At 45.6% G+C, this 27,207-nt stretch overlaps 1 protein-coding gene across 1 annotated transcript in view; it reads left to right on the top strand.

Annotated features, from left to right (window-relative positions):
* The window catches only part of ANKRD49 (ankyrin repeat domain 49), a 29,901-nt gene extending 4,138 nt beyond the window's left edge, over positions 1 to 25,763 (top strand). Inside the window, exons 2-3 of the mRNA XM_082247220.1 lie at positions 22,279 to 22,569; positions 25,216 to 25,763. Of these exons, the coding sequence (XP_082103346.1) occupies positions 22,279 to 22,569; positions 25,216 to 25,659 (735 nt within the window). The 3' untranslated portion in view covers positions 25,660 to 25,763. The remainder of the gene's footprint in view (positions 1 to 22,278; positions 22,570 to 25,215) is intronic.
* The last annotated feature ends 1,444 nt before the right edge of the window (positions 25,764 to 27,207 follow it).

Below are 27,207 nucleotides of genomic sequence, written 5' to 3'. Positions count from 1 at the left end.
TGGTGTGCTCTCTCCAGGTTTTTACCTTTCTGTCCTGTCATTCCTTGCTCAGTATTGTCTATCCCTGCGGGGTCAGTGCATACGGCAGTGTGCGGTGGGCTGCGCTCGCCGTGGTATTAAAGGGCCGGTACCTTTATTACTTTTCTGTACTGGGGCATGGATTCTCAGGATAGCAAGTTTCCCCCCGCCCTGGTGGGGGACCAGGGGGCTGCTGCACCCCCCGAGGGGGCCGATCTGACCACTGTAGTGGCTTCCTTGGTGTCTCAGGTGCAGATGCTGCTGGCTGAACGATCCGCAAAAAGGGTCAGGTTATCCATTTCCTCTGATTCAGATGGCGATGTGGCTGCTGTGGCTGGCGTACCCTTCTCAGGGTCCCACTCATCTTTGGACCTTGTGGGGTCTGAGGGAGAGCCTGAGGTGGAGGGGGTTGATGTTTCTCCCCCTGGCTTGCCTGAAGAGCTTGCACTCATGAATGAGCTGATTGCTTCCATAAAGGACACCTTGCACCTGGAGGATGAGCCTACTCCTCCTGCTAGGATGTCTGCTTTCGGAATACAGAGGGCTCGCAAATCAGCGCAGGTTTTTCCCTGCCCTGCTGAATTTCACCATACGGTTAATGAACAGTGGCGCAATTTAAAGAAACCTTTTACTGTGCCAAATAAGTTTAAATTACTTTGTCCGTTTGCGCCTGCCACCGACGAGCGTTGGTGTGTGGCGCCTCCGGTGGATCACGCGGTAGCCGTTTTGAACAAAGCTACTGCGGTGCCCTCCGAGGATACCCCGGTTTTCCGTGACCCTACGGACAGGAGAATAGAGTCTCTTGCCCGTCATGCTTATATGGTGGCTGGTTCTATGCTGAAGCCTATTTTTGATTCCATTATGGCGGCACAGGCTGTTGCTGATTGGACCAAGATGCTCAGGCGCACCTTGGCGGCTGATTCCGCTCCGCCTACCACGTTGGCTATGGTGGACCAGATCCATCAGGGTGTCATGTACTTGTGTGATGCGGACTTGAATTTAGCTCCCTTGGCTGCACGCCTATCCAGCGTGGCGGTACTGAACCGTCGTCTGATTTGGCTGAAGAATTGGTCGGTCGACCAATCCTCTCGCAAGACGCTGGCGGATTTTCCCTACGCGGGGTCTCGCCTTTTTGGCGAGGCTTTGGATACCCTGATAAAAGGGGTTACGGGGGGCAAGAGTACTCTCCTGCCCCAGTCTTTCAAGCATAAGTCTTTCCGTGGAAAGCGGAATTCCTCGTCTAGGCCCTCTCAGGGGTCCTTTCGTGCCTTTCGGTCGCAGTCCAAGGGCAAGCCCTTCAAAGGCCAAGGCTCCCAGGAGAAGCCGTGGGCAGGGAAGCAGAAGTACGGCCAGTCCGGTTCGACTTCCCATACCACTTCCGCCTGAATGGGCGCCCTCACCCGTTTCTGGGGTGGGGGACGTCTGCGCGGTTTCCTACAACCTTGGCTGGTCCGCGTTCGGGACAGGTGGGTTCAGGAAATCGTTCGATCTGGTTACAAGATCGAATTTCTCTCTCGGCCGGCGGGCAGATTTTTTCCCTCAAATCTTCAGCTGTCTCCGGAGCGCTTGCAGGATTTGCACCTGGCGGTGCGGGACCTGCAGGCCCAGGGGGTGGTGGTCCCGGTGCCTCATCGGGACAGGTTTCGGGGGTTTTACTCCAATCTGTTCACTGTGCCCAGAAAGGAGGACGAAGTGCGTCCGATTCTGGAATTGAAAGCTCTGAACCGCTTTGTGCGGGTTCGCAAGTTTCGCATGGAATCTCTGCGCTCAGTGGTGGCTGCCCTGAGTCCGGGGGAATTCATGGCCTCCATCAATCTGAAGGATGCGTACCTACACATCCCCATTTTCGAGGGTCACCAGAGGTACCTTCGATTCGCCATTGCGGAGGATCATTACCAATTCGTGGCGTTACCTTTCGGTCTCGCTTCGGCTCCGCGGGTTTTTACCAAAGTGCTGGCGCCGGTTCTGGCCCTGTTGCGAGCACAGGGCATTGCTGTCTTGGGGTATCTGGACGATATCCTGATACGGTCAAACGCCAGTCAGAGCCTGGTGACCGACCTGTCCACAACGATGCAGACTCTGCAGGAGTTCGGTCGGACCTTAAACATTCCGAAGTCGACTCTGTGTCCTTCGGTTCGCCTTCCCTACCTGGGAATGATTCTGGACTCTGTCCAAGCGAAGGTCTTCCTGCCGGAGGACAAGCTTCGGACTCTTCAGGACGAGGTCAGGTCCCTCAGGGACAACCGGCACTGTTCTCTCCGGACATGCATGAGATGTCTAGGTCTAATGGTCTCGTCTTTCGAGGCGATCCCTTTTGCCCAGTTTCACACGCGGGGTCTCCAGGCGGAGATTCTGACCGAGTGGGACGGGCTGCCGCGATCCCTGGATCTGCGGATCTCCTTGAGCCAAGACACCAGAAGGGATCTTCTGTGGTGGCTCCAGTCCCCGGCGGTGTCGGGGGGCAAGTCTTTTCGTCCATTGTCGTGGACGGTGCTCACCACGGATGCCAGCCTGTCGGGCTGGGGTGGTGTTCTGTCCGCCCAGGGAACTTGGTCGGAGGAGGAGTCCTCCCTCCCGATCAACATCCTGGAATAAAGAGCAATAAAGCTTTGCCTTCTGAGGTGGACGGACCGGCTTCGGGGCCGTCCGGTTCGGGTTCAGACGGACAATGCCACCGCGGTGGCTTACATCAACCACCAAGGGGGCACCATGAGTGCCCGAGCGGCTCGGGAAGTAGCCAACATTCTGTCTTGGGCCGAGACACACGTCCCGGCGATAACGGCAGTTCACATTCCGGGGGTGGAGAACTGGCAGGCGTATTATCTGAGTCGCCAGACCCTGGACCAGGGAGAATGGTCCCTTCCCCCCGATGTCTTCCGGATGTTGTGCGCTAAGTGGGGTTCCCAAGATGTGGATCTGTTCGCGTCTCGTCTGAACAACAAGGTGGAAAGGTTCGTGGCAAGGACGGCAGATCCTCGGGCAGACGCCTCAGACGCGTTAGTGGCGCCCTGGCATCAGTATCGTCTGATGTATGCCTTTCCACCGATTCAGCTGCTGTCCAGGCTTCTTCGCAGGATAGCCTCGGAACCGCACACGGTGATTCTGGGAGCGCCGGACTGGCCTCGCCGGTCCTGGTACGCAGTCCTCGTAAATCTGGCGGTCGACGCTCCGTGGCGTCTGCCACTTCGAGAAGATCTCCTGTCTCAAGGGCTGATATTCCATCCTGCTTTACAGTCGCTGGCTTTAACGGCCTGGCTGTTGAAAGCCAGGTCCTGAAGGATAGGGGTCTCTCCCCTGAGGTCATTCCCACTTTGATCAAGGCTAGAAAAGCCTCTTCGGGTAAAATTTACTACCGTACTTGGAAAGCATACTTTGCCTGGTGTGAGTCCAGGGGGTATTCCCCTCGCTCATACTCGGTGTCGAGAGTGTTGGCTTTCCTCCAAACTGGAGTGGACCAGCGTTTGGCGCTGGCCACAATTAAGTGTCAGATTTCTGCGCTGGCCGTTCTTTTTCAACGCCCTGTGGCGTCTAATTCATTGGCTAGCACCTTTGTTCAGGGGGTGCGACACTTGGCCCCTCCTAGGAGGGACCCTTTACCTCCATGGGACTTGAACTTGGTTCTGTCCGTGTTGAGATCTCGTTGTCTCTATTGTCCAAGAAGGTTGCCTTTTTGGTGGCGATCACTTCGGCTCTCAGGGAGTCGGAGCTGGCAGCTTTGTCCTGCAATTCTCCCTACCTGGTGGTCCACAAGGATAAGGTGGTCCTGCGGCCTAACCCATCTTTTCTTCCGAAAAGGATATCGGAATTTCACCTGAATGAAGACATTGTCTTGCCTTCGCTCTGCGCGAAGCCTAAGCATCCGAAGGAGGTTGCCTTACATTCCTTGGATGTTGTCCGGGCGATCAGAGTTTACCTGTCGTCCACTAAATCTTTTCGCAAGTCGGATTCCCTCTTTGTCCTTCCTGAGGGACCTCGGAAGAGCATGGCGGCGTCGGCTGCGACCATCGCCAAATGGATCAGACAGATCATTGAACAAGCCTATGCCTTGAAGGGGAAGGTTCCTCCCTTCCCTGTGAAGGCGCACTCTACCAGGTCTTTGAGTACGTCTTGGGCTTTCCGGCATCAGGCATCTGTGGCCCAGGTGTGTAAGGCGGCGACTTGGTCGTCCGTTCACACCTTCTCAAGATTCTATAAGGTGGATGTTCAGGCATCGGCTGATGCCTCCTTTGGCCGTAAAGTTCTTAGTGCGGCAGTTTCCTAGGGACCCTTGTTTTCATGGGCCCTTGGTTGTTGGGGTGTTTTACCCCTGGGTTACTCTACCAGGTCTTTGAGTACGTCTTGGGCTTTCCGGCATCAGGCTTCTGTGGCCCAGGTGTGTAAGGCGGCGACTTGGTCGTCCGTTCACACCTTCTCAAGATTCTATAAGGTGGATGTTCAGGCATCGGCTGATGCCTCCTTTGGCTGTAAAGTTCTTAGTGCGGCAGTTTCCTAGGGACCCTTGTTTTCATGGGCCCTTGGTTGTTGGGGTGTTTTACCCCTGGGTTACTCTACCAGGTCTTTGAGTACGTCTTGGGCTTTCCGGCATCAGGCTTCTGTGGCCCAGGTGTGTAAGGCGGCGACTTGGTCGTCCGTTCACACCTTCTCAAGATTCTATAAGGGGGATGTTCAGGCATCGGCTGATGCCTCCTTTGGCCGTAAAGTTCTTAGTGCGGCAGTTTCCTAGGGACCCTTGTTTTCATGGGCCCTTGGTTGTTGGGGTGTTTTTACCCCTGGGTTACTTGTTTTTCCTGGGTTGTTGCTCCTGTTGAGCACGTTTTTTCCTGTTGCCCAGTTGGTTCTCTTACTGTGGTAAGGTTCCTTTCTCTGATGTGGGTACTGCGTTGCCTTTCTACGGTTGCGTCTCCCACCCCTCATGTCTACACTGCTTTGGGAAATCCCATTGGTGAAGACTTGTGAGTGGGCGGCGACTGTCGGAGGACGTAAGAGAAAACTGAATTTTTGTAAAATCTTACCGTAAAATTCCTTTCTCTGAGTCCTCCGACAGTCGCCGCCCCTCTTTTGGGGTTTTTGTGTACTCTTACTGCTATGCTACCAAACTGAGTTGGGAATGCTGGTGCAGGGAGGTATTGACTGAGGGGACAGCCCCTAGGGGTGTGTCTATGTTAAAAGCTTTGTATTAACAATTCTTGTTGCCTAGCTACTCCTACGGAGCAAAGGTCAATACCCATTGGTGAAGACTTGTGAGTGGGCGGCGACTGTCGGAGGACTCCGAGAAAGGAATTTTACGGTAAGATTTTACAAAAATTCCGTTATTTTCATAACCATTTGAAGAATTACCCAGTAACCACCCCAGCATTCTCTCCTATGTGTCCCTAAACGCATTGCCTGTTAACAGTATATTGAATCTGTGTAATTTTCTGACTTTCCCAGAACCAATTATTTCTTTGCAAATGTTTTAGTACCTAGTTTATGATTTTTCTTAAAGACATCAGTCCATCCATTCCAACCTATGATTGTGTATGTTTATGTAATGCTGTTAAAACGTTCAGTGGCCACAAGCCCTTATTGATGTATAAAGGCATAGTTTTACTTACCCCTGGGGTAGCATCTTATGAAGCCCTTCCCTCAAAGGAACCTCACCCCTGGGCAAAGGGTCTTAAATTACCGGTTGTCCAGAGCTCGCAGAGTGGTGGAGAATGCCTTCGGGATAATGGCGAACCGTTTCCGTATATTCCTGACTTCCATACATCTGGCACTCTACAAAATAGATCACGTGGTCCTGTGTTGCTGCATTTTACACAACTTTTTACGCAGGAATGCTGAGAACTATCTAACTTTGCAGCAACTGAATACTGAACCTGCCATGCCAGGGCCAAGTGGAGAGGCACAACCACGTGAGCAAGTGGAGTCCATGACCTCAATGGAAGTCGGCCGTTCTAGATTGGCATCCCAAAGAGCCCGTGATATCCGTCAGCAATATCTAGAATATTTTGTGGGGAGAGGGGCTGTTTCGTGGCAGGAATTACTGCCAGACACAAGATAATTTTGAGATATCTAATAATATTTCTGCAATAAAAAAAAATTGCAATGATTCTGTATTGTGTATTCTAATAATTTGGGCACATATCAAAAACCAACATTTTTTGTGTTCATCATGTGTTATATATGTGTGACTTTAGAAGGGTTAATACATTCATCAGTGTGTTTATCTACTGTTTTCTTCTCCCTAGCTGTTCAAATGTGATTATGGCCATGTGTTTTTTGTTTACCAGTGGTGTAAATACAAGAGCCTTCTGCACCCCTTTTAATTTCTGCAAACCCTCTCACATTGAGAAGTAGGTCACACCCAAGGTTCATCCAATGTCACCTTACATTGGTGGTCATTGGCCAGAAGGTGCCCATACTATGTATTTATTGTAATACATTCGTGTACTAACAATGTACCTCCACCTGTTATGTTGTGTTCATTTATGACATCCTTCTCACTGCCCACCAATGTAAGGAGATGTCAGTGTTATGTGAAACTTGCTCAGTGTTGAGATCGAAGTGTTATATATAGGTAATGTAAAGTGAAATAGACAAACGAACCAGCAATACACTATATATTACACTGATCTCCCTACACTGATTGCTACTGCCCATCTCAATGCCGTATAGAATCCTAGGAGTGCTAGTACTTTTAAATAGAACCTGTATTTTTGTAGACTGATTGCCACTCAGTTCACAGATATCATTGTGCATTCATTGTACTAGTGAATATCACTTGTTAGATGTCCACTGGTCCTGAAGGCACAAACATTTTGGCCGGCTGATAATTATACACACAATCCAAACTGCTTTAATTAACATGCAAATATGTGAACAGGACAGCCATCATACATTTTGTGCTACTTCCAGCTTTAGACCTGCCCCCCCCACCGAAAGTCAAAGAAAGAATCAAACACACATTGTTAAGTGTAAAAATGTTTTATTAAAACGCATTCACAGGGTTAGGGTGTTGTAAAGTGCTTAATATGCATAGGAGCCCTGTCTAAAACTGTAACAAACTTGGGGACACATTTTACAGATGATGATGCATTTATTGGCCAAAAAATAGGCCATAAAATTTTAAACGAACATCGGGAAAAACATCCCAATAAAAACCACAAAAATATATTAAAAAAACAAGCTTAAAATTTGGCAAGCATGTCAACAAAGTCACTCCTTCCTTTTTTTTTTTTTTTTTTTTTTTTTTTAAGGCTGTAGCAGCCTCCTTCATTTTCTCAAGCTCAGAGCAGCATTGTAGAGCCTCAACTGTCATCCTGGCTATAGTGCAACTAGGAATAACATGACCAGTTAATAAAAAATCATATATTAAGTACATGCCAAGCAACTAGATGAGGTCATAATGTCTAAACATTTGGGGTCAAGTTCATCTTAAACTAATGAAGAGTTAATACCTACCCTGCTCTTCGGATCTTCTCTCCGCTCTTCTGTTGTACGCTCTTCTGCTCTAGGCTCTTCTTGTTCCTCCTGTCCTCCTCCGATGCTGTCCCCGATGATTATGTCGGTCTCCGTTCTCTGCAGCTTATTATATATCCATTAGGGGCGTGGCCGCCCGATGACGTCCCCGGGAGACCCCCGCCCCCTTATGTCACAGATGACGTCGTCTGTGACATAAGTGGGCGGTGCCTCCCGATGACGTCATCGAGCGGTCACGCCCCTAATGGATATATAATAAGCTGCAGAGAACGGAGACCGGCATAATCATCGGGGACAGCATCGGAGGAGGACAGGAGGAAGAAGAAGAGCCAAGGGCAAAAGAGCAGAAGAGCGGACAACAAAATAGCAGAAGAGCGGAGAGGAGAAGATCAGAAGAGCAGAGTGGAGAAGACCGGATGAAGATTTTTTTAAAAATTTCAAAAACGTCTCCTGTCATTATTCACATACACTGCCTTTTATGGGGTGAATGGGTAGGGGTACAATGTACCCCATACCCATTTACATAGGGAGGGGGTCCAGGATCTGGGGGGCCCCCCTTGTTAAAGGGGGCTTCCAGATTCAGATGAGCCCCCTGCCCGCAGACCCCCACAACCACCGGCCAGGGTTGTGGGGATGAGGCCCTTGTCCTCATCAACATGGGGGCAAGGTGCTTTGGGGTGGGGGGTGCAGAGCCAACCCTGCCCCAAAGCACCAACATCCCCCCCCCCCCATGTTGAGGGCATGTGGCCTGGTGTGGTCCAGGGGGGGTGGGGCCGCTCGCTCGTCCCCTTTCCTGGCCTGCCGGGCTGCATGCTCGGATAAGGGTCTGGTATGGATTTTGGGGGGTAACCCACGCCGTTTTTTTGGCGTGGGGCTACCCTCAAATTCCATACTATACCCAAAGGGCCTGGTTTGGAACCTGGAGGGGACCCCCACGTCGGTTTTTCACATTTTGGCGTGGAGTTGCCCCTCAAGATTCTCACAGCGCAAGTCGGATCATCCTGATCCGACTTGCAGTGCGACTTCCATTCAAATCAATAGGCTCCCATAGGGAACCATTGATTTTGAATGAAGGCAGAAAAAAACGCTGCTAAAAGCAACGTGGCAAAACGTGCAATAACGCAAATGTGAAAAGCTACTGAAAGCACGTTTTTGCAGCTGCTTTTTCCGGCATCAGAACTTGCTTTGACGCACGTTTTTTCTAACGCCCCGTGTGCATGGGGCCTAAGAAAACCTGCAAACGTAGAAAATATATGTTAGGTCGAAAATGTGAATCGGGTGCGCAAAAATTTTTAAATCATGTGACAAATCTACACAAATGGAGAAAACTTGAGAAGATTTGTCACTATATGATTATATAATTGCCACATAATTTATAAGTTTTGCGCACCTGATTCACATTATTTAACAACCAGGTAGTTCCTTTGAAGCATTACATCAAATACACCAAACGAGAAATACACTTGAAAACACATTAAAAAAATACTTAATTGGGCACAAAACTGGCTCCCCAACACTTGTTTCCTGATCGGGATCATTTGGAGAAGAGCTTGCAAGTCTGGTCGGAATGCTGGCAGGAATTCTTGCATCCGAAATTTCCACATCCGATCCGGCTGGAAGTGACACATCCCATGGATCAAATGAGGGAAACTCTGCAATGTACATTTTTTAGGAAATGCAACAATAGAAGGTTAAACAATCATCGCAAATAAACATATTTTTAGTATCCCACTACAAAAAAATCTGTGCCTACCAACCTTGCTGTTGCTGTGGTGGCTGCACACTTGTTGGCTCCACCATGCTGCACTCTGGACTACTGTCCATTTCCTCCCTAGTGGTCACAGTGTGTTTTCTGGGTTCTTTATCTACATAATAAAAATGTGGCATGTAATAAAATTCACAGGAGGTACATTTGCTAGGACATGGTGCGCTGCTTGACAGCTATTTTCATAAAAATTATTCAGACATGTACATGGTAACTCCTAAAAAGTAGGGACATTAATGTTTGACTCAGCATAGGAAACAATTACCTTTTTGGGAATGTGTGACAGCATCAGGGCCCATGTCCTCTGCTTCTTCATCCAATGTGGATGGAGCTGACACTGTTGATGCACCTCTCCTCCTCTTTTGCAATTCTTTTTCTTTTGCTTTTCGTTTTTGCCCTATATAAAGGTTACAAAAAGAATATGTAAATCATATGTTTTTTTGTTTAGAAAATTTGTTGCAATAAAGAAAATTTGTTACAATCAAATGCATATATAGTTTACTGTGGATTCCTGTCTTTTAATGTAATCTACAAATAAATCATCAATAGATCAATCAAATCAAGACATGACCAATATAAAAAAAATGGAAAGTTTTCATATACATAATAATCTATACATTTCTATACAACATACACCAAATCGACCCAAAACATATTGCTTGATAAAAAAAAAAAACACACTTTTTTTAAGAATATGATGTATGTGACCAAGCTGTTCTTGCTCCCGATGCTTCAAATCAGACCATCTTTTTCGTATTTGGTCTTTTGAACGCTCAACACCATAAATTTTATTTAAAGCTGCTACCACCTTGTCCAGAATCTGGTCTTTTCTGGAGTTGAGCCTTTCATATTTCTCCAGCCTGCCATCATAGTCATGTTTCTCCAGTATGGCAACCATCTCCACCATTTCACCCTTGCTCATAGGTGTTGCTTTTGATATTTTTTTTTTTTGGCCCAACCACTTCGGCCTTCACTTGTAGAACTCCGAGATTCTGCCATCTCCGCAACGATTCTTCCGCCGACTCACGTGTGTCGCATGCAGCCTAATATTCGGCACGTACACGCCCCTGCGTCAGCGCGCCACTGGAGGCGGAGTTGACTCATGCGCTGTCTTTAAAGGACGCCAGATATTTCGGTCGACGATTCGATATCGGACAAATCGTTTGGAGGAACACGATCGATCGGCGAACCACGATTCTTCCACATTAACAAAGGTACGACTTTAGATTCAAAAGTGGGTGTTTTTGGCCCTATACAGCTTATATTGAGCCTATCTTTATTATGTGACAAAATACATGCTATTTTAATATGTTTTGTGTTGTGTTGTGTCTTGCAGGCATATCCTGTACATCATCATCATGGTGGATAGATTCACCTCTCCAGAATTTTTGCAAAGTTTTATAGATGAGTACAGAAAACTGCCCTGTTTGTGGAAGGTTAAAAGCAAGGATTATTCGAATAGACAAAAAAAAAACGAGGCGTATTTGAAATTACTGGACATGTGCAAAACAATTTACCCATATGCCGACATCAACTATGTCAAACAAAAAATTGCCAACATCCGCACAGCATATAAAAGGGAGCTAAATAAAATAAAAAAAACTGAGAAGTCTGGAGCTGCTGCCGAGGAGATATATGTACCCAGGCTATGGTATTTTGAGAGCCTGCGGTTCCTGACGGAACATGAGGAATCCAGGCTATCTCTGTCCACGCTCCCTTCCACGTCAGCAGAGGGCTCATGTGATGCCAGCCAGGAGGAAGATATCCTGGAGCCAAACTTGACACAGGTATGGCATTTCACAATATATTGTCTGCAATAAACATAATGATGGAAAAAAAATTTTGCAAGACAATAATTGACCCTTTATGTAAAGTCTGCTATTTGGTTAAAGAAATACAACAAACATGACTTTTTATATACACTATAACATTCTAAGAAATTGTTAATTTCATCAACAGGAAAGTGTCACTGTGGAGGAGGCAGGTGTCAGCCAGGAGTCTGTGGAGGCATCTGGATCCACCCAACCTCTGGCAAAATGGTGCCTGAAGCAAAAAAATGTGGACCAAATAACAACTGAGTTTCTCAGCCAGGCCTCCATAGCCCTGAAGAGAAAGCCGGACGAGGAGGAAGCATTTGGCCTTCTGACGGCAAATAAGCTGAGAAAATTGAGGGTGCCGCAGCGCCAAAGGGCAGAGCTCTTGATCATGCAGGTGCTGCATAGAGCAGAATTGGAGGAACTAGAGGAACACACCCACCTCTCCAATTCTCACCCATCCCCTCCACCACAGCAACCCCAGCCACCACCTCCACCACAGCCACAACTGCCACGTGGCAGTCAATAGCAATATGGCCCTCCTGATCTCCACATCCCCCTCATGGCCACATGATTACCGGTATACCCAATTGTAATTGCCCCTAATTTCGAACTTTTTATTTGTATTACCCCTTTTTATTTATTTATAGTTTATATGAGGAGGAAATGTCCTTTTTTATTTTAATAGTTTCAATACGGAGAGTATTTATATATTTATGTTGGAATTTCTTCATTTATAAAATATGATAAAAAAAACTACTTGCCTATCTTTATTTTTTAAAATGTAGGATATTGGGAGTAAGCAGCAATATATGTTTTATACATTAATTCCAAAATGAATAAAGGGACACATCAATAGTTAGATTTTTGCAGTCAAAATACAAAGAGAATGGTGAAGAGTTTAAAATATTTAATTTTAAAAATACACGCACCATATAGAATAGCCAAATCATTATCATCATCATCATAACAGAACACATGCCTCTTTAATTGTAAAGTATAGAATTATGAGCAGCATCTTCCTTCTTCTCACATTAACCAAGATGACCATGTGCTCCGCATTTCATATATTTTTTGGACTGCCGCGAGACAAAAGTTCTTTCTTGATAAAATGGCTAGTTTTCTTGAGAATATTCTTCTAGGTCGTTATTTGATTCCGATCATACGTGTTCCGATTAGTAGATTTTTGTCTGCCGAAATCTGTACTGACTGACGGAAAATCGTCCGGCCAACAAAAATTTTATAGCCTGCACACCAGATTTTATTCGGTTGAAAAGTCGGAGTCGGTTGTCAAAAGCATCATACTAACAAGCTGAAAATCAGCCGATCGGACGTTGGCCGAAAATTCACAGCCAACTATCGAAGCGTGTGTACGGGGCATTAAAGTTCAATATTGAGTTGGCCCACCCTCTACAGGTATAACCGCTTCAACTCTTCTGGGAAGGCTGTCCACAAGGTTTAGGAGTGTGTCTATGGGAATGTTTGACCATTCTTCCAGAAGTGACTTTGTGAGGTCAGGCACTGATTTTGGACAAGAAGGCCTGGCTTGCCGTCTGTGCTCCAAATTCATCGCAAATATGTTCCGCAGGTTGAGGTCAGGACTCTGTACAGGCCAGCAAAGTTCCTCCACCCCAAACTTACTCATCCATGTCTTTATGGACCTTGCTTTTTGCACAGGACCAAATCATTTAGTGCAGAGGGGATTATGATGTGGGGTTGTTTTTCAGAGGTTGGGCTTGGCCCCTTAGTTTCAGTGAAGGGAACTCTTAAGGCATGCGCATACCAAGACATTTTGGACAATTTCATGCTCCCAACTTTGTGGGAACAGTTTGGGGTTGGCCCCTTCCTTTTCCAACATGACTGCGCACAAGTGCACAAAGCAAGATCCATAAAGACAAGGATGAGTGAGTTTGGATTGGAGGAACTTGACTGTCCTGCACAGAGTCCTGACCTTTGGGATAGAACACCTTTGGGATGAATTGGAGCAGAGACTGCAAGCCAGGCCTTCTCGTCCAACAGCAATGTCTGACCTCACGAATGCGCTTCTGGAAGAATGGTAAAACATTCCCATAGACACACTCCTAAACCTTGTGGACAGCCTTCCCATAACAGTTGAAGCTGTTATAGCTGCAAAGTTTGGGACGACTCAATATTGAACCCTACAGCCTAAGACTGGGATGCCATTAAAATACATGTGCGTGTAAAGGCAGGTGTCCCAATACTTTGACAATATAGTGTGTGTTGCAGGCTTCTTCTGAACTTCTGAAAGACGCCTTCTGTCTTCCTCTGTTGCTAGGTTACAGGCAAATTCTTAAGGAAGTCTCCTAGCATTCTCTATTGCTAGGGCGTAGGTGACTTCTAATAAGCTTCCTAAAGTCCTCGGTAGCTAGGACACAGGAGACTTCTTAAGAATGCCACCCAGTGCCCTCCATTGTTAGGAAGCAGGTGACTTCTTAAGGAATCCTCCTAAGGTTCTCCGTTGCTAGGACACTGGATATGTCTAAAAGAAGCTCCTACCATTGTCAGGACACAGATGACTCCTGAAGGTAGATTCCCAGCTTCCTCTATTGCTAGGACATAGGTGACCTTGGAAGGGAGTCCCCTAGGGTCCTTTGGCTCCTCCATTGCTAGATTGCAGGTGATTTCGGAAGGAGACACGAACACATCATAAACACAACTGGTGCAGCTTACAGGGAGGGTGACACCATCAAGTGGAAGATGCAGCTCTGTGATTGTCTAAGGAAAGGCAAAGTAGAAGCTACATATCAAAAATTAACACAGTTTGAAATTTGCTGTCTTGGTCAATTTTTTTATGTGTGACTTCTGATGGAAGCCTCCTAACGCCCTTTGTTGCTAGGAAGCAGGCAATATCTGAAGGAAGCTGCACCTTCTGTTGCTAGGATGCAGGTGATGAAAGCCACCTAGCATCCTTCTGTTGCAAGGATTCAGATGACTTCTGAAGGCAGCCTGCTAGCACCCTCTGTTGCTAGGGCAAAGAGGACTTCTGAAAGGAGCTGCCCAGTGCCCTATGTTGCTAGGACACAAGTGATAAAAGCCTCCTAGCATCCTTCTGTCACTATAACGCAGGCGGCTTCTGAAGGAAGCTGCATAGCATCTTCTGTTGCTGTGTTGCAGGCAATTTCTAAAGGAAGCAGCACAGTTCCCTCCATTGCTAGGGTGCAGGTGATGAAAGCCACCTAGCATCCTTCTGTTATTAGGACACAGATTGCACTTGTACTCAAAAAGAGTATTTGCGGTGTACACATGTAAATGTTGGCAGGAACCTTTACATTATTATTATTATTATTATTATTATTATTATTATACATGATTTATATAGCGCTATAAAGTTCAGTCAAAAAAAGTTTGCAGACACTAGAAAATCCCCAAGCAAAAGACAATCAAATGACAAAAGTCCATAAATCCTTAAGGACACCCAAAGTGTGTTGCAGATAAACCGTAGGTGAAATCCTATTCCTCCCCTGGCACCATAGCACACCGGGCCTCTTACCATGGGATATGGACCACTAGATTATAGGTGGTCTAAATGTCACTCCTCTGGCTAGTCCTTGTTCATCAGTAATCACACCAAATTGGATCCTGTTGGTCCCTCTCAGAAAGTCTTTTCTTTTTCTTTTTTTGGTCATGCTCCCGGCCAGCTGTTGATTGCATTTGTTGCTGGTCGATATTCAGCCCCTATTTTATTGAAGGTATTTTTTAAGAAGTAAAAGAAAAGTTCAAGCAAGAAGCAGAGAACGTTTCTTAATTATCTACTGGTGCGAATGGTGGCCTATACCTGGAGAACAAAAAATACATGCCACCTGTGGGGAGACTTTCTGAGAGCGGCCAACAGGATCTAATTTGGTGTGATTACTGATGAACAAGGACTAGCCAGAGGAGTGACAGAGCGTTTTTAGATCACCTATATTCAGGGTCAGTGCAAGGATTTTTGCTGCCCTAGACAAAATAAAAATTGCCCCCCAAAATCCCGCCCCCCAATCCCAAGTTGCTGAAGGGGTTTAAACCCCTTCAGTGACTAACCTTAGCGCTGAGTCAGGCTCCGCCTACTTTCCTCCCCCGCTGACGTCAGCCAGCAGGGAAGACCTAATGCGCATGCGCGGCAATGGGCGTGCACGCGCATTAGACCTCCCCATAGGAAAGCATTATTCAGTGCTTTCCTATTTGGATTTCGGCGATGCTGGATGTCCTCACATACCATGGCTTGCTGTAGCACTCAGGCAGCACAGCATGAGGAGTGCCGCATCGGCCGGCGGCCAGTCAATTACTGGATGCCGGCGCCCCCTGCTAAGTTGCGCCCTAGGCGCTGCCCCCTGCTAGGTTGCGGCTGCCTAGGTCGCCTTACAGGTAGCGCCGGCCCTGCCTATAATCTAGTGGTCCATATCCCATGGTAAGAGGCCCGGTGTGCTATGGTGTTATTGGAGGAATATCATTTCACCTATTTTATCTGGAACCCACTTTGGGTGTCACCTAAGTTTTTATGAACTTTGTGTCTTTTGCCTTAGGATTTTCAAGTATCTGCAAGCTTTTTTTGACTGAACTTTATAGTGCTGCATATTCCTTTTATATTTGTTTCCATTGTTACAATTACAATTTATGCTAGCTGCTGATTAGTTAAAAACAATTCAAGCGCAGTGGAAACATTTGCTATTATTTTAGGATTTATATAGCGCCAACAGTTTGCGCAGCGCTTTACAACATGAGGGCAGAAAGTACAGTTACAATACATTTCAATGCAGGAGGAATCAGAGGGCCCTGCTTCTTAGAGCTTGCAATCTAAAAATTAGGGTCAAGTCATACAAAAGGTAATAACTGTGGGGGACAAGCTGATGGAGAAAAAAAAAAGTACAGCTAGGTGGAGGCAGGATAGGCTTCTCTGAAGTGAAGGGTTTTCAGAGTAGGAGATAGTTGGACAGATTGGTGTAGGGAGTTCCATAGGATGGGAGAGGCTCTTAAGAAGTCCTGGAGGTGAGCATGGGAGGAGGTGACAAGGGAACTAGAGAGCAGGAGGTCATAGGAGAATCAAAGAGAACGATTTGGTAGGTGCTTAGAGACTAGGTTAGTGATGTAGCTGGGGGCTGAGTTGTTGATGGCTCTGTAAGTTATTAGTATTTTGGATTTAATTTGTTGGGTGAGTGGAAGCCAGTGGAGGGATTGGCACAGAGGGGTAGCAGACGCTGAGTGGTTGGTAAGGTGGATGAGTCTGGCAACTGCATTCATGATGGACAGAAGGGGGAATAACCTAATTAACCACTTCCAGACCGCCCGCCGCAGATACACTGCGACAGGCAGCTCCTCCTGTGCGAACCAACGTAGGTATATGTCGGTTGCGCGCCTGCAGCTAGGGGGCAAGCGCGTGCTGCCGACAGCACGCTCCCGCCCCCACCCGGCAGCGGGCAGTTCAATGCACGGGTCAGGTGGCTCCGATTGCCGCCTGACACCCGCAATCGCTCTCTGGAATGATCACAGAGTGCCTGTGATCCTTCTATATAGGATCACAGGTCTCTGTGATAATTTAACAAGCCCTGCCCCCATACAGTTAGAATCACTCCCCTAGGCTCACATTTAACCCTTTGATTACCCACAGTGTTAGCCCCTTCCCTGCCAGTGTCATTATTACAGTAACAGTGAATATTTTTAGCACTGATTACTGTAGTAATGTCACTGGTCCCCCCAAAAGTGTAAAAAATGTCAGTCAGGGGTCTGATCTGTCCGCCGCAATGTCGCAGTCCCGCTAAAAATCGCAGATCGCCGTCAATACTAGTAAAAAAAAACAATAAAAACGACATCTTTCCCATAATTAGTAGAGGTGATAACTTTTGCACAAACCAATCAAAATATGCTTATTGCCATTTTTTTTTTTTTTTTTTTTTTACCAAAAATATGTAGCAGAAAACAAATTGGCCTAAAATGTTAAAAAAAATTTAGATTTTTACTTTTTTTTTTTTTTTGGGGAATGTTATATAGCAGAAAGTGAAAAATATTGTTTTTTTTTTTCAGAATTGTCGCTCTTTTTTTGTTTATAGCGCAAAAAATAAAAATCGCACAGGTGATCAAATACCACCAAAAGAAAGTGCTATTTGTGGGTAAATAAGGACATCAATTTTATTTGGGTACAGCGTCGCACGACCGTGCAATTGTCCATTAAACTAACGCAGCGGCGAATCGCAAAAAATGGCCTGGTCATTAAGGGGGCAAATCCTTCCGGTCCAGAAGTGGTTAAAGGTAAGCCAATGAGAAGGGAGTTGCAGTAGTCAATGCGGGAGATGACCAGGGAGTGAATTAGAAGCTTTGTGGTATCATTGGTTAGGAAGGGACATATTCTGGAAATGTTGCGGAGGCTGAGGATTTGGACAGGGATTGGATGTGGGGCTGAAATGATAGTTCAGAGTACAGGATTAGAGAGGTCCAGAAGTAGGAGTACAGAATAGTATAGATTGGTTTTGCTGTTGGGAAATCGTTTGTGAGTTTTAGGAGAGCAATTTCTGTGGGGTGCATTACATGTTCACATGTGTAGAGCGTAAAATACTGTGTATATACAGTGCCTTGCGAAAGTATTCGGCCCCCTTGAACTTTGCAATCTTTTGCCACATTTCAGGCTTCAAACATAAAGATATAAAACTGTAATTTTTTTGTGAAGAATCAACAAGTGGGACACAATCATGAAGTGGAACGAAATTTATTGGATATTTCAAACTTTTTTAACAAATAAAAAACTGAGAAATTGGGCGTCCAAAAATTTCAGCCCCCTTAAGTTAATACTTTGTAGCGCCACCTTTTGCTGCGATTACAGCTGTAAGTCGCTTGGGGTATGTCACTATCAGTTTTGCACATCGAAAGACTGAGATTTTTGCCCATTCCTCCTTGCAAAACAGCTCGAGCTCAGTGAGGTTGGATGGAGAGCGTTTGTGAACAGCAGTTTTCAGTTCTTTCCACAGATTCTCGATTGGATTCAGGTCTGGACTTTGACTTGGCCATTCTAACACCTGGATATGTTTTTTTGTGAACCATTCCATTGTAGATTTTGCTTTATGTTTTGGATCATTGTCTTGTTGGAAGACAAATCTCCGTCCCAGTCTCAGGTCTTTTGCAGACTCCATTAGGTTTTCTTCCAGAATGGTCCTGTATTTGGCTCCATCCATCTTCCCATCAATTTTAACCATCTTCCCTGTCCCTGCTGAAGAAAAGCAGGCCCAAACCATGATGCTGCCACCACCATGTTTGACAGTGGGGATGGTGTGTTCAGGGTGATGAGCTGTGTTGCTTTTACGCCAAACATAACGTTTTGCATTGTTGCCAAAAAGTTCGATTTTGGTTTCATCTGGCCAGAGCACCTTCTTCCACATGTTTGGTGTGTCTCCCAGGTTGCTTGTGGCAAACTTTAAATGACACTTTTTATGGATATCTTTAAGAAATGGCTTTCTTCTTGCCACTCTTCCATAAAGGCCAGATTTGTGCAGTATACGACTGATTGTTGTCCTATGGACAGAGTCTCCCACCTCAGCTGTAGATCTCTGCAGTTATCGCTTGCACAGTGCTCCTTGGGATGTTTAAAGCTTGGTAAATCTTTTTGTATCCAAATCCGGCTTTAAACTTCTCCACAACAGTATCTCGGACCTGCCTGGTGTGTTCCTTGTTCTTCATGATGCTCTCTGCGCTTTAAACGGACCTCTCTGACTATCACAGTGCAGGTGCATTTATATGGAGACTTGATTACACACAGGTGGATTCTATTTATCATCATTAGTCATTTAGGTCAACATTGGATCATTCAGAGATCCTCACTGAACTTCTGGAGAGAGTTTGCTGCACTGAAAGTAAAGGGGCTGAATAATTTTGCACGCCCAATTTTTCAGTTTTTTATTTAACAAAGTTTGAAATATCCAATAAATTTCATTCCATTTTATGATTGTGTCCCACTTGTTGTTTATTCTTCACAAAAATATTACAGTTTTATATCTTTATGTTTGAAGCCTGAAATGTGGCAAAAGGTTGAAAAGTTCAAGGGGGCTGAATAGTTTCGCAAGGCACTGTAACTAGAATACATTTGTTATTTAACCACTTCACCCGGGTTCATGTCATATGACATCGGGGAGTTGAAGTGGCGATATCTGAATGATGGGTGCAGCTGCAGGCATCATCCAGATAACATTCTTTTCATCCTGCGATTCTCTACACAGTAAAAACAAAGTGGCTGTTTCCCCGCTTGATTGTTGTTACAGGCAGTGGCAAGGGACTTTCCCTCTGCCCCCCTCCTGTGCTTCTCCGGTCTCGCCTGTGCGATCGGCAAGCCAGGGAATGAACCTGTTGGCGGTGGAAGTTTACCATGAAGCTGACTGAGGACCAGATGGTCCCAGGTCATCTCTATGACTCTCGGAGGCTAGAAGCAACGTCATGACGTCACTTCTGGCACCGTCAGATGTAAACGCTGCCATTTTTTTTTTTTGTAAATCTGAGATCTATATATATATATATATATATATATATATAATATTTTTTTTTTTTATCTCCGGATCTCCAGCCTAGAGGAGAGATCTGGGGTTTTATAGACCCCGGATCTCTCCATAAAAGGTCCCTCTAATGCCTTATTCCTATTACAAGGGATTTTTACATTCCTAGTAATAGGAATAAAAGTGATCAAAAAGTAAAAAATTAAAGGGAAAGTGTAAAAATAAAATAATTTATAGAAAATTTAAAGCGCCCCCGTGCTTGCACACAGAAGCAAACACATACGTAGGTCGCGCCTGCATATGACAACGACCTTCAAACCACACATAAGGTATTACTGTGAACATTAGAATGAGAGCAATATTTCAAGCACCAGACCTCCTCTGTAACTCTAAACTGGTAATCTGTAAAAAATGGTAAAGTGTAGCCTATGGAGATTTTTAAGTACCAAAGTTTGGCGCCATTCCACGAGTGTGCGCAATTTTAAAGCGTGACATGTTAGATATCTATTTACTTGGCATAGCATCATCTTTCACATTATTCAAAAAAGTGGGCTAATTTTAGTGTTTTGGCTTTTTTTATTCATAAAAAGTGTTTTTTTTTTTTTTTCCAAAAAAACTGCATTTAAAAAATTGCTGTGCAAATACCATGATACATAAAAAGTTGCAACAACTGCAATTTTATTCCCTAGGGTCTCTGCTTAAAAAACTGTGTGTGTATATGTGTGTGTGTGTATGTATATATATATATTCATGTTTGGGGGTCAAGAGTAATTTTCTAGCAATGTAGGAGAGAATTGTCCGAATTAGCTTGAGAGGCAAGTGGTTAAAAAAAAAAAAAACAATCTTTACAATCCCTTTAAAACCTGAGGGTTTATTATGCCTTTAATAATGTAGGCCTGTTTGGTCCTGTTTATTCAGGCAGTATTGTATTTATCAACCACTTGTTAGAACAGCAGTAAATTCACAGGACTAGAACCTGCATTTTATAAATCGTAAAGCTTAAAGAGGAAGTAAACCCTCCTCTACAACTTGTACCTATAGGTAAGCCTATAATAAGGCTTACCTATAGGTACTGTAAATATCTCCTAAACATGTACCGTTTAGGAGATATTTACCTTAGAAGCATCCAGTGACGTCACTGGCGCAGGCGCACTGAAGGAACGGCCGCTCGTGCCGTTCCTTCAGAACTCCGTGCCGTGACTGTCGGCTCCTGCGCGCGCGCGCGGGAGTGACGTCACCGCGGCTCCGGCCAATCAGATGGCCGGATGCCGCGATCCCGGAAGACGGGCGACTAGACATGTCGCCCGTCATCCAGCTAAGCGGACGGCACGGCGGGGGCTCGTTCTAAGGTAAGTATTTCATAATGAGCTAGTATGCATCGCATACTAGCTCATTATGTGTTTCTCTTGCAGGGTAAGTAAGAAAAAAGAAAATAAAAAAAGAGTTTACAACCTCTTTAATAGGAAAGGATGTAGTAATAATGGTTATGTGGTGCCATCTAGAGGGTGGTCATGTTACTACATACAGTTGGACCATTGAAAAAGAATGTAGCCACTTCCAATAGTTTCTGCTTACTGTCCAGCGCTTTTTAGTGGCACTTGTTCTGTATACCAGGGGGTCACCAAATGATGCCTCACGGGCCACATCTGGCCTGCTGCTACGTTTTTTTATCAGGCCCGCAGCTAAGGTCAGTATTTTATCCTCATTGTGCACTGATTGGGGTTTAAGATTTTTTTTTAACCTGCAAATATTTGTAAAATCTAGGAAGAGGCCCCCATACCAAAAAGTTTGGAAACCCCTGCTGTATAACATTATACACACTTTTTTTATAATCCAGCTGTACAATATCAATTGCATTTACCAAGATTACTGTTTTGTCGTGCAAGGATTAAAGCTGAGCTCCACCCAAAAGGGGAACTTACGCTTTAAAGCGGAGTTCCGGCCTCGGAAACTATTTTTCAATAAAAATACCCCCGGGACAGTCAGGGCTAGTGCATTCCACAATGGATAGCCTCTGAACTGTCCTGGGTCGCACTTACCTTTTAGAAGAAATACTTACCTTGAAAATGTCTTGTCCAGTGCTGCCATCTCAGGTGTGGGCAGCTGAAGCCGGAGCATCCCTCTTCCGTGTCCTCTTCGGTCCCACAATGCCCTGCACCGGCCCCGCTCGTCACTTCCGGGGCAGGCGCGTCATCCCTGCACAGCTTCTGGGCATGCCCAGAAGCTGTTTAGCAGGGAATGACGCACCTGCACCGGAAGTGACGAGCGGGGCCGGTGCAGGCGCATTGATTCCTGGGAGCGATGACGTTTAGCTCCCAGGAATCAATGCAAGCAGGAAGTGACGGCGCGGGCCGCGACCGCCGAGGGAGGAGGTGGAAGAAAGGTAAGTATATTTTCTTCAATCACTAGGTAAGTAAAGAAAAAAAAATCGTCATTATCCATTTCTTTTTCAGGTGAATGTTAGCAAGCGGATGGCCCAAAGTCATTTTTGAGGCCGGAACTCGGCTTTAAGGACTCGTCCCCCGCTCCTCTTGAAGAATTGGCACTTTTGAGGAGCGGGTAATTGATTTTGACAGGTACCTGCTCCCACTTCTGTTAGGACCGCCTGGGCGGTCGGGAACAGAAGTTCTACATACATAGCTGTCACTTAGTAAATCCAAAGGATATTGCACCGTTAAATTGTAATGCGTGTGACCAGCTTCAAAGAGCTGAACAATCATATTAACAATTCTCATTTTGCTGTGGTCTTTAGATGACCAGTTTGCAGGAGGATCCTTCCATCCCCGTCCAGGGCAAGGTCATAGAGAGTTTAGAGGACGACCTCGAAGCCCAGGAGAAACTCGATCACTTTCCTGATGACTTCAATCAGCTGGAACTTCTGGAAACCCACAGACACTTGATTCCAACGGGAACCCAGAGCCAGTGGCCTGGAGAGTCTGATGACGATGATGAGGAGAAGACCGAGGAATGGTACGAGACGCAGGAAGCCCAGCTCCAAAATAATCCTAGAGACTTGCTGCTGTTCGCTGCAGAAAATAACAGGGTATGGAAAAATGTGAACATCCTTTTTTTTTTTTTTAACTGTAAAACATAGTTTTGTATCTTTCCCTACCTGAAGTAGATATTTGCTATTTAGTTTGGGCCACGTTACAATGGCTGTGCACCCACAGTTAGTTCCAGTATTGTACATGGAAAGCCTCTCCAGAAATAGTTGTATGACCCCCAACGTTCATTACTCTGCCTGTGGGCACTGCTCTCCTATTGAGAACAGTGGCAAGGAAGCCATGCTGTTCACCAAGGTTCCTTCTGCCTGAGAAGCAGCCAAATGACTATGGAGATCTCTCTTGGGGGATATATCATGTCACTTTATGAAGTGTTTTCCCTACCTAATTGTAACATTGACGAAATATGAGTCTCCAGCACCCTTACTTTTTATTCTTTACAGTTTAGTGGAAGTTGTAGATAAAGACTTGACCTGCACTAACATCTTTCTTTTGGTTGCACTAATTAAATCCGAAAGGGTTGCTCTATCAGTTCTTGGCCTCACTGCTCTTGGGGAAACCTATACTAAGGATTTTTTTTTTCTTCTTCCATTGTCCCCCCTCCCAGTCCACTAAATGTTCAAAGTGTTGCTGTGAGGCTCTTATTCCCCCCCAAGTAAAAAAGTTGGCAAATGCATGAAAATATGTTCATAATACTGATAACTTCACACAATGTATGAGATTTATGAAATGCCATTTTTTAGATTAGGGCACAGATGGTTCTCTGAGGCGGCAAGTTCAAGTGAATGGAGAAGTTGATCAAATAGTTTAAACTGAAACTAATGGATGGCAACCCTGGCAGCAGGGCCGTTTGAAGGAATTTGGGGGCCCCAAGCAAAATGGACATGGAGGCCCCCCCGCACACACGCAAAGCCTACAGGAACCACAGCATAGCCATACAGTTTAAGTTCACCCACACTTTATATAAATAAAAAAATAAAAAAGGCAGACTGGTATCCACTAAGATCTCTGATCATCTTATACAGCTTTATATTTTTCATTAAACTTAAGTGACCCCTATACAACAAGTTGCCAGATATTATCGCCCCTCCCGTTCCCCCACCATGTGCCCTAAATGATACCAGGGGGACTTTTTTCTTATGCTATGGGACTATCCAGCTGTCTGTTAACATGTAGGTATTGTTCCCAATTGGTCCAATTTTTGCACGAAAAAATGGAGTGACAGACTGTCAGTGTGCTCATACCTGTCGCTGGCCTGGTCTGGTCCACGTGTGTGAGGAGAATGTGATGACTCGTGGTGTCTCTCTCTCTGGCGAAGTTCGCGGGCCTGGTGGGGTGGCGCCACTCCCGCACGTGCTTTAGGCCGCCTAGGCTGGGGTGGGGCTGGTGCGCACTGCGCAAATGCGCGCCGCCGCGCACTCTCCCCCTAGCAAGCCGGCGCAGCGTGACGTCATGCCGCTCCTCGGCTGTGCGCCCACCCGCCGGCTTGTCACAGGCCGCCTGTGTGTGTGAGGCCGGCCTGCGTGTGTGAGGCCGGCCTGCGTGTGTGAGGCCGGCCTGCGTGTGTGAGGCCGGCCTGCGTGTGTGAGGCCAGCCTGCGTGTGTGAGGCGCGGCCGCGGCGTTTGTGTTTTGGGATAATGTCAGTCCATGTCTTGGGTCTTGGGGCCCCAGGCCAGCTCAAGGCCCCAAGCAATTGCTTGTTTTGCCTGCCTTGACGTGACGGGCCTGCCTGGCAGCTACTGAGGTACACCCCTTTGGTCAATGGTGTTTGATAATTGTCTTTAGAACATTTTCCCAGACAGTTTTTTTTTTTTTTTTTTTATTTCAGGCTTGTGTCGATGGCATTAGTTTGACATCTGTGTCAGATGCTGCTGAAATTATTCACAATTATTTGACAGGTGGATCTGACCTGCATTTGATCTGCTTCAAGCAAGGTTTGCATTCCCGCAGGGGAATGCAAAACCTAATTGAAGTGAACAAAAGCCTGTCAACATAGACCCTCCTCTTCCAGTATAGATAGCTTAGATGAAGCCATTTGTAGATAAGTGTAATATGCTCAGATAGTCGAGAGGTTTCCATAAAGGTACAAGCAACCTAGCGATGGATGTTTTAAACAAGGGAAATTGGCCATTGGACCTGTGTTGATGGGCCACTGTGGGCAATGGCAGCATGCTTTTGACATCTGTTTTAGATTCTTCTGAAATGAACAATAATTTATGCAGTTAAAAAGCATCAAGAGGCTTTTGCCTGTCCTTAAATCTCTATGAGGGAGAAAAGTAGTTCTGAAGCAAACAAGACTGCCTAAACTGGCCCCTTAATTTGTTGAAGTTAGATCAATGTTTCTCAACTCCGGTCCTCAGGGCACACTAACAGGCCAGATTTGCAAGAAAACTGAAATACATCACAGGTGGTATAATTTGCTGCTCAGTGATTGCAGTATTCTAGTCTGCATCTGCCCAAGTTAATACTTAAAATCTGGCCTGTTAGTGTGCCCTGAGGACCGGAGTTGAGAAACACTGCGTTAGATCCTTTATCATAGTTCTAGGTAGAGATCTTCCTGATTAATTTACCATCAATACAGATAACTATATAGAAAATTCATTGAACATCAAATCAAATGTGTTCAAATCCAGTTTTTCTACGACTTGCATGTCTCTTATTCACATATGTTAATTCTGTTCTCTAGCTGGAAACCGTCCAGAGAGTTCTTGCAACCCACCCAGAGTTTGTGAACGTAACTGATGAAGATCTGTATACACCACTGCACAGAGCCTCCTACAACGGTCACCTAGATGTCGTACGGGAGTTGATTGCAAAGGGAGCAAACATACATGCTGTCACACTGGATGGATGGACCCCACTGCACAGCGCCTGCAAATGGAACAACACTGCTATTGCATCTTTCCTACTTCAGCATGGAGCGGATATCAACGCACAAACTGAGGGCTCCCTCACCCCTTTACACCTGGCTGCTGCCAACAGAGATAGCCGCCAGATCCTGGAGCTTCTTCTCATGAACCGCTACCTCAACCCTCACCTAACTAACAAAGTGGGAGAAACGGCTCAGGAGATTGCCCGGCGGACCGACGTGTTTCACTACCTCTTTGAAATGACAGAATATTGGACCTAATCTTTCTTCGGATCATACTTGGTGATCTTTATATTCCAACTGATGACAAGTTTGGTGAAAATTTGTGAATATTTGTGCATTAATTGAAGGGATTTTTCCCCTCATTTTTATGCGTTCATTGTTTTACCCACCAAGTTTTTTCAATGTGCTAAAGCACAGCTGAAGCTGCCAGATAGCACAGAATAGTCAATGTCTTCACATTGAAAAGCAAGGGGGATTAAAGAAGGTGTGTGGAAAACAGCTGGTCCCTAGTTTGAGATACTTACCCACCAGTCTGCTAACAACCAAATAAACCTGTCTAACAATATAGGTTAAAAACAGGAGTTTAGTTAACACACATTTGCAAATGCATGTATAAGCTGCAATGCCAACAACAAGGCATCTTGTGTATCTTGCACTCCTAACACTAAATAACACTGCTCAACCTTAGTGTCTGAGTGTCTTCACAAAGGAAGTACATGATGCTAATGGATGGATGGGAAACAGATGGGATTGGAGATCGCCCAATCCTCCCCCAACCTGCTCCAATCCATGACTGGCAATGAAAAGCTAATGGCTATGTAGTAGCCATAGGGTGCAAACTAAATGTGATCAGCTAGGAAACACACACCCCATCCCTTTAGTATAGATGGTAAAGGCAAAAGGGGACTTTGAGTGAGACACCCACCTGTAAAGCAATCATCTCCATCCCTAATAGGTACAAAAAATGGGCAGTTTTGGGACTTTAGATGAGAAACTGGCGAGCACTGCTCAGCGTCTCCATCCCTGTGTATAATCAAATTGAAAAGCAAGGCGGATTAAAGAAGGTGTGTGGAAAACAGCCGATCCCTAGTTTGAGATACTTACCCACCTGTCTGCTAACAAACCAAATAAACCTGTCTAACAATATAGGTTAAAAACAGGAGTTTAGTTAACACACATTTGTAAACGCATGTATAAGCTGCAAGGCCAACAACAAGGCATCCTGTGTATCTTGCAGTCCTAACACTCATCTAAAGTCCCAAAACTGCCCATTTTTTGTAGTCCATGTCTTCACTTTCCCATTTCTGGAGTCAAACTGTACAGTTTGGACTTGAAGCCACCACCAGTCAGTTTGGGCATTGAAGGATTGGCAACACACTGAAGAAACCATCCTTGTACTCCCCCCCCCCCTATTGTAAGCTTGTTTTTTAAATAGCACACTGCAAAGCAAGAGAGGGGATGTCCATCAGTGGTGGAAGGGAGAGGAAAATTGGTTTCCTGTATCTTACCAAGGGTAGTGAACGTGAAAGCACTTAGCTACAAGCACTTCCGGGTTCAGTGCTAATCGATCAGCTGATCGAGGAAATTCTGTGCTCATTCTAGCTGAGGGTGCAAATTTAAACACACATTAACAAGCGTGATAATGCACATTAAGGTGGCTATACGCTGATCATCGCGTAGGCTCCCCTGCTCAACTAATATAAAGAAAAGCTAACAGTGTATTGCCAGCTTTACGCAGTGCATGCCAAAAAGATAGGATTTGTGAAAATGTGATTAAGGGTTTTTCTTTTTCTTTCTTTTTTTTTT

This window comes from Pelophylax lessonae (assembly GCF_965119305.1).
Source record: "Pelophylax lessonae genome assembly, chromosome: 2".
Lineage (NCBI taxonomy): Eukaryota > Metazoa > Chordata > Amphibia > Anura > Ranidae > Pelophylax > Pelophylax lessonae.
The sequence above is the reverse complement of the archived record's forward strand: the minus strand, read 5'-3'. Positions and strand labels throughout refer to the sequence as shown.